General features: G+C 44.4%; 2 protein-coding genes across 2 annotated transcripts in view; one reads left to right on the top strand and one right to left on the bottom strand.

Annotated features, from left to right (window-relative positions):
- The first annotated feature begins 288 nt into the window (after positions 1-288).
- Positions 289-2382, top strand: LOC113166150 (protein Bouncer-like). Its single transcript, XM_026366118.1, has 3 exons — positions 289-388; positions 489-880; positions 1791-2382. Exons 1-3 carry the CDS (start codon positions 366-368, stop codon positions 1919-1921), a joined length of 546 nt encoding a protein of 181 aa, XP_026221903.1. The 5' UTR covers positions 289-365; the 3' UTR covers positions 1922-2382.
- Positions 2383-2576: 194 nt separating this feature from the next.
- The window catches only part of reln (reelin), an 82615-nt gene continuing 77378 nt past the window's right edge, over positions 2577-7813 (bottom strand). The window contains 4 exon segments of the mRNA XM_026365754.1: positions 2577-3962; positions 5658-5663; positions 7253-7351; positions 7520-7717. Of these exon segments, the coding sequence (XP_026221539.1) occupies positions 3866-3962; positions 5658-5663; positions 7253-7351; positions 7520-7717 (400 nt within the window). The 3' untranslated portion in view covers positions 2577-3865.

The raw sequence follows: 7813 nt of genomic DNA, 5'->3' as shown, positions 1-7813 counted from the left end.
GCTCTGGATAAATACAACAATTAATCCTACACATCAAACTGCACTTCTTGCTTTCATGACTTGCAGTACAGAGCACTGGACAGTAGATGGAACTGTGATCCTGTTTTCTGCTTTAAGACTGTACTGTACAACATCATTTAAAGGTCAAGGCAAACATGTTATTTATCAGCAATTAATGCAAAAATTAAAATCGCAAAGCTATGTGTGTCATGTTTTGTGTGTATATGTCTAAACCTCTTTATGAATTGAGCTCAAATAGCTTCAGAGACACACCTGTTTCTGGTTGGTAATCAGCTTTGCTGGTGTTTGGAGGTTCCTCAGGTTAACACGTCTTCACATGTTGTGGGGATCTTTACCAACACAAAATGGGATCTCAAAGAGAAAACAGGTAAAGAAATCATCTACAACAATAATACACAGAAAACCAGTGACTGATGAATGTTAGTATCACATGAAAGCACATCTCTAATCTGTATCATTCCTATTAGACTGGATGTGCGTCTGCTGGGACTATGCTGGTTCTTGACCTCCATCCTGTTGGCTGCAGATCTGGTCTTCCCAGCCCCCGCTCCACACAGTCTGTCATGTTACTACTGTCCTCTGCAGAACAAAAGCAAATCCTGCCACAACATCACCAGTCACTGTTTGCCTAATCAGCACTGTTCCAGCTCCAGAGGCCACTACGGCCCAGTCCACATCCTGTCTGCTCAAGGATGCTTGGACGGGGAGCTCTGCGGTTCCCACGAAATGATCTCTTATCGAGGAGTCAAATACAACGTCACCCACACCTGCTGCTGCAAAGACAATTGTAACGAGTGGGCAAAGTCTGATGCCGACCTGAAAAAGCCACTGGTGATGAGCCCAGAGCATTGGGATTCATGTAAGGACAACACATCATCAAGGATCACTGCATTACCCACTAGTGCATCATAGGACTACTTGTAGAAGACTTGAGAGAGGCCAGACACTCATCTGGGTCTCCAAAAGGTCAATGTTTAATCTGTGCTGACAAGGATCTGTGCTAGATGAATGTGTGAATCATCAGTGATTTGTGTAGTTACGTTTTCGCTCCAGAGAGAAAACAGTGGACTAGTTAGCCACCTCCTGGTATATTTCAAGAGAAAATGCTGGTATTATTGTACGGTTGCTGATTCACGTTAATAAAAACACCATGATTAAGCTGTCATTTGGCGTAGTTGGTCTGTACAGACATTACAAACAGGTGTGTTGGAGGGTGGGGCCTGTGCAGGAAGATCTGAAGTTAGTGGGAAAAATTTGATCATCAGAAGAGTTTTCCCGTTTGATTTCAATTTTAAAATCTTAGGTGAGTTTTATAATACTACTTTTTCCCCCTTAAAGCTGAATGCTGAAATTGTAATTTTTTCCAATTGCAACCTTAAACATGCTGAGGTTAACAGTCAATAGAAATCATTAACACCTGTGCAGTGCTTAGAAACATCAGTCACCTAGTGTCATTTCTCTTGAAATGAGGAAGACATGAAACACCAGGCAGTAAAGCATGCCATTTGTTATATATGTCAGTGTCTTACTCACAGGTGAGAGCTACAAGCTTTTGTCACTCTGGTACTTCAAGTCTGAGATAATTACCCAGGTGTTGAGACTTCATGTCAGCTGGTAAAAACAAATGTGTAGGAATGTTTGCCTTACAAACGGTATTTAAAATATCCATCTAATCCTTTGTTGAAGCCAGGAAGGGTCAAAATGCATTGTAAAGTTGATACTAAATTGTTGATGTACTCTTTACATTTTGTGATTTCCTTTCCATGCAGGCAGAACATGTTGCAGCTCCTGTATGTTGCTGTGTTGTGGTTCCACCTTTTCCCCTCGTTGCTTTGCGGCAACCTGCTCTGCTTCTACCGCCCCCTCATGGAGAAGGAGAAGTGGTTTGAGTTTATTGTGACCGAGTGCCCTCCTCATGAGTTGTGTTTCAAGGCAGATGGTCGTTACGGCAACTACAGTGCCCTGTCTGCCAGGGGCTGCATGGCGGAGAAAGATTGCATCCGGGTGCACGGCTCCCACTTCAAAGGAACAGTCTACACCATGAGTTACACCTGTTGTGATTGGCCATACTGTAACTCCTGCCCAGGCATCTCAGCAACCTCCCTGTCGATCAGTGTGACATTTATGACTGCAGCACTGATGGCTGGAAACTGGTGAATTCTTTGTTACAAGCATCTTTAAACGTTTACGTCAAGGTGGTATGATGCTTATAGGTTAAGAGCAAGGGAGCAGAGCTGCATAAAGTAATGAAGGTCTGCAGAAAAATGGTGAATGCCCAGTCGGACAACACTGAGGTGTGCACCAAGATGACAATTTCAACATGTTTTACAATGAGTAACAACCCCTGTTTTTACCAACTTTACCTACAAATAAATATTTGAATCAGACATTATAGCATGCTCTTTTGCTCACATACACCATGATTTATATTGGCAGGATGCAGTGGGGTCGGAGCTGAGAGCCACAGACAGGGAAGGGATGTTAGAAAGTGAGACTTGCGGACAGTAACAAAAGTAAACAGCAGACAAATATCAGGCTTATTTTTTAATACTGAAAGAGCAGGTGAAGCAACATGTACAGTATGAGGTTTGGACAGTTCTTTATTTCCCTTTTATAAGGCTGCTGGGTCTCCCCATAGTGGATATACATATATATATACAGGAGATTGCTATACTGGAGTTACACTGAGGGCAGAGGGTCCATATTACACAGATTTCCAAAAACAACACTAATAGAGCCTCACCTCCAGGTATCAGAAATCAGCAGAGGGGGAAAGGGGGGAAACAGCACAAGAGAAGAGGGTAGAGAAGGAAGAGGGGATATGATGCAGTACGAGAGCCTGACTCGACTGCCTAATAACTTAACACTAAAAAATAACATACAGAGTTCACACACAGTGCATCTTAAATAGGTTACGTGAAGAACCATTTACCATAAATATCTGTATTTTCGGGAACCAACATATATAAAAAAATGATTAAAAAAAAACAACGAAAATGAGTCTTTAATTTTTTCTCGTATTTTCTCTTTTCCCCCATCGTGCAAATTGTTCTTTCCTTCCTGCCTTGGAGACAAGGCTTTTTATGCTCATCCCACATCCATTCCAGATAACCAAAGAAAAGGAAACAGAACCCAGCACTTCCCCCCCCCTCCCTGGAAAAAGCATATGAATTAGTAGAAAATAAACAAATGAACAGAACACCACAGTCAACTCATCACAAAAAGAACCCACAGACACACAGAACAGCAAGAACACAGAACTCTTTTTTTTTTTTTTTTTGTCTATTTTGAAATTCTTCATCACCGCTAGTCCTCTTAACGTTACGTATCGTCGTGGTCGTTCTCCTGGCATACGAGTTGTCGGCAGAGTGGTGGTCCTCCTTCCGGCGGCTCTGCGGAACTGGGAGGCGACTCTCCATTATATTATCTCTCAATTTCACAGTGTGGTAGGAAAACGAGGATGAGAAAAGGGAGAGGAGTGATGGGGAGTTAAGCCGGCAGGAGAGACATCACAGGTGGGAACAGGAATTAGAGGAACCACAGCAAGAATTAGAAAACAACTAGAAACCCCGACTGTCCATGGAAAAAAGTAAACTAAATTGCTGAGATTCATTCCTGCCGACCTGTGAGGTTGGGAAGGCCTTGAGTGGCTGGCGTAAACTGATTAGATGGGCCATGTTTCTGGCAGAGGGTGGGCAGAGATGGATGAGGGAAATCTGAGGCTGACTGGAGTCCACGGGTGGATGGGAAACGACAGGGCGATATGTTGTCAGAAGTAAAAGGATGTGCGTTGCAGGTCGCTGTGTGATTGGCAGGTCAGAGGGCAAATCCCATCCTGTGAGCTTTAGGCACGCTGTCGCAGAGCCCGCCTCTTGCGACTGTAGTAGTGACGCATGCCGGTCTGTCTGGCAAAGTTCATCATGTAGTTTTGTTTACGGGTACTGCAAGAATACAGAGACAGTGAAAAAGGAAAAGAAAAGTGTGTGAACATTAGTGACTGAAACAGGGCAATGAAGATCCACCCTTTTCCCATCTACACAATTTAATCCATGCACGCAAACACACAAATGGTGGAGTGTCGTTTCTGTACTCTCACATACAGGTTCATGCTTCACTCATGTTTCAGGCATAACCTCAAACACTCAACAGCTGTATGACTCTCATGGCTCAGAGAATGGATGCTGCTACTCTACACAACTGGATCTGTTTATGTTCTGCACAAATGAGAGGCAGCTAGACTGTGAATATGGTGGCAGATCTAGCTACATGTACCCAATGGCAGACCAAATGTCACAGGACAAGACACGAGACACAGAATCTACAAACATACTACCACAGAAACTAAGGGGAAACTCTGACACTGAGTGTTTGAGGCCAGAGATAACAGCCATCACTGGGAGAAATGGAAAGTAACTAAACCAATGCATAAAGGTGCAGGGTAGTGAGTTGAGAAGGGTGGTTTTGAAGCTAGAGACATAGAGAAAAGCTTCAGAAGATTGCTCTTGCTTAGCCTGTTCATTGCCTCTTCCATCCAGCAGGGTGGTGCCAGTGAGCCAGGAGTGCAGCCAGGGCAGGCAGGGGCCTCTGCGAAGCGGGGGGGTGGGGGTGGGGGGTGGGGGGTGGGGGTTTCAGGAGGGGTTGGGAAGGGGTAGGGGTGTGTGTTTGTTTGTGATGGTTGATGCCGTGAAGGTGGAAGCAAGGCTGATGGGCAGGATGGCTGGAAAACTGCGTGTTTCATAGTGTGTGTGGGTGTTTCTGACTTTTCATCAGAAATGAGAAGGCAGTGAGGAGGGTGCTCCTGGCTCAGAGTCATGTTGTTGTCTTCAGACAACCATGAGTGGAAAAAGTGGATGGAGAGATGTCTCGAAAGTTGATCCATAAAGCCATGCAAGGAGTTAGATGGAGGAGGTTAGTCAGATGAAACTCTCTGCCATTATTTGTTGTTTATGGTGCAAGATGACTTGAATTGCATTTAATGGTGGTAGAAAAGCCTTTTAGTGCTTGAATAAGATAGAGGGTTAGCACCCAAAACCATTCATTTTCAAGTAGGATTGTTGAATTGTACGAGTCGACTGTAGATTAGCAGCTATGACTAAAGCAGACTAAAACACTACAGCAGTTTGTAGTAGAAGAGCTAGCAGTAATAAAACAAACAAAAACAGGTATAGTGATGGATTACATCACACATATACACACAAGCACAGTACCGCCGACATTTGTATGTACACATTTTTTCATTTAAATGAAAATATTGTGCTGAATCTAATTCAGAGTGAAGTGAGAATATGTTCTCATCTGGCGACATTGTGGTGAAACATTATGAGACGCAATGCCAGATCAAACTAGTTTTATTGTGGATGCTGGTACGTTTCCTCTGCTGAGAGCTGGTGTTGAGTTGGGTTAGTTTGTCACTGAGCCTTCACCTGGACACTGTGAGCAGCTGGCCTGCTTGTTGACCTGCCCAGAGCTCCTAGCTAAGGTGAGGACATGGAGATGGCCATGGTGATAATGAGGAGAGACAGCTAGGTGTGTCAGTGAGATTGAGTGAGGGTGTACGCAGTGTAACAGGGATAAGAGCGGGTTGGGAGGAGGTGTGGAGGGAGCGGGCTGCATTCAGGAAGAGGCGGAGAACTTACCTGACACTACAGCCATGCCAGAGGGAGCAGAATACAGAAGAGAGCAGAGGTTAGAGCGCGAGAGAGGAGAGGCAGGAGGAGGGGACTGCTGTCTCGCAGAAAGGTCTGGGGGGGTAGGAGCCCCGGCCTGGGGAGGCAGGGGCCCAAAGTGAAGAAAAGGGAGTAAAGAGGAGAGATAGAAGTTCAGGGAAGAAGAAGTGAAAGTGAGTAGGAAGGCCAAGACAATGAAAGAAGAATGGAGAGCAGAAGAGTGGTTGGATGATACAAGAAGGGAAAGAGAGAAATAAAGACAGAAAGCAAGATATACAGCAGTAATCCATAGATTGACATGGAGAGAGGAAAGAAGAGGTCTTGAGGAAAGACAGAAGGAAGGAAGAATGCAAGGAAAAGGAGGAGGAAGTCAGGTAGGATGTGATGTCGCACAAGCAGATCAGTGACATTTAGCAGCAGGGAGGAAAGGGATAAAGGGCAAAAGAAAAGATTGAGCATGTGTAGAGATGAGAGGAAGAAGGTGTGAAGGAATGGACGAGTGGCAAACAGAGAGAAATAAACAACAGAGCAAAGTGTGAGGCTCACGGTCACATTTTTCAGCAGACACTGTTGAAAACCGTGCGAGTGCGAGGGAGGGAGGGAGTGGGACAGGTCACGGCCATGTTGACCAGGGACAGCTCAGGTTAGGCATAAGTGTGTGTTTAAGTGTGTGTGTGTGAGTGTGCAACTGGTACATGAAATATCAGAGTGCCTCACATGTTTTATGCAGCATTTGAAATGCATTGGGTACACATCTAAATGAACAATCAGCGCCCACGTTGGAGGGAACATTGCTCTGATACCCACAGCAACATGCAGAAAATGCATTCAAAATGCTTTATGATACTGTCGCCTTAAGAATACGCTCGCTGAGTATAGATCAGGTTCATGACATGGTCAGTGTCCTGCAGATTGTTTGTTGGACTTGGAGGAAACGTTAATGATGCAATAAAATGTAAATTGGAAAAAACAGAACACTTGATCAGAGCGTGGTGTCAGTAAGTTTAAATCAAACTTAGAATTTTGTATCAGTTTTATTATTAAAACCAACCACAGGAGTTTTTTATGTAATGTAATGTAACACGCTTTCATATTTATGAAACCACCCTCAAAGTTTGCCTTTGTTATATAGTATATAACATCGATTCAACACAGATTTGTACTTTATGTACATGACATACTTCAAAACATTGTAAGACTGTATATCTGTGACATTGATGGGTTCTGCAAGACACTGATCAAGTATCATGATGTGACTGCAGGAATGATCTGTTTTACACAGAACAGCCGTCCACAAACAGAACCCTTCACAGCAAAGCACACAGCACTAGTTCCTATACTCTGCTTGCCTGACGTTAGATGCCATGCTGAGCATTTAAAGCAACTGGTTGTTGTAGGTGGTAAGCAGCACACATATAGATGTGTTTACAGTATTTTTATACTTATACTGTATGACTGTGTTTGTGTGGAGCAGATGGGAGGCAGAGGTAGAGGCAGGGGCAGATCGGGGCACTGTTGGGGGCCAATCTGGGGGGCCAGTGGCAGGATGGCAATTGGGTACTCACAGAACTACTTCCACATGGTCCAGTGCCCACTGGTCATGTCCTGCACCGCTGTGGCGTGGCTGCCACCACCGCAGCATCACCCCTTTAACCCTTGCCTCTCTGGAGAAACCATGGAAAAATATTGGTCAGTTCATGTGTGTCAGTGGTTAAAATGCATCAAACCAGCCTAGTGAGATTTAGCACACTGTTACAAACATCCATCTTCTAATAAATGTACATGTATAATAGCCAATAGAAAAGGTTTGCTTAGACCACTGTGTCACTCACAGTGGTATGTTGTAGGAGACTCTCTGGGCCTTTATGAAGTCTTTGGGCTGGTGCTGGGCAATTACATGCCAGCTGACTCCATTGTTGACGCTGTACTGCAGCAGCACTGCTCGGTCTACTGTGTCAGCCTGATCCAGAGCTATGTTACAGCTGTCTGTCTGTGCTACACTGCCAATCTGCAGCACAAACATGATCTTACTACAGGGGAGGAGAAAGAAAGGGAAAGAAGAAAATGTTACAGAGTGAAGATATGAAAAGTTGATACCAAGGAGCCTCGTTTGTTTTGTGTATTTC

This window comes from Anabas testudineus, chromosome 6 (assembly GCF_900324465.2).
Source record: "Anabas testudineus chromosome 6, fAnaTes1.2, whole genome shotgun sequence".
Taxonomy (NCBI): Eukaryota; Metazoa; Chordata; class Actinopteri; order Anabantiformes; family Anabantidae; genus Anabas; species Anabas testudineus.
This window is presented reverse-complemented; position numbering and strand designations above follow the sequence as displayed.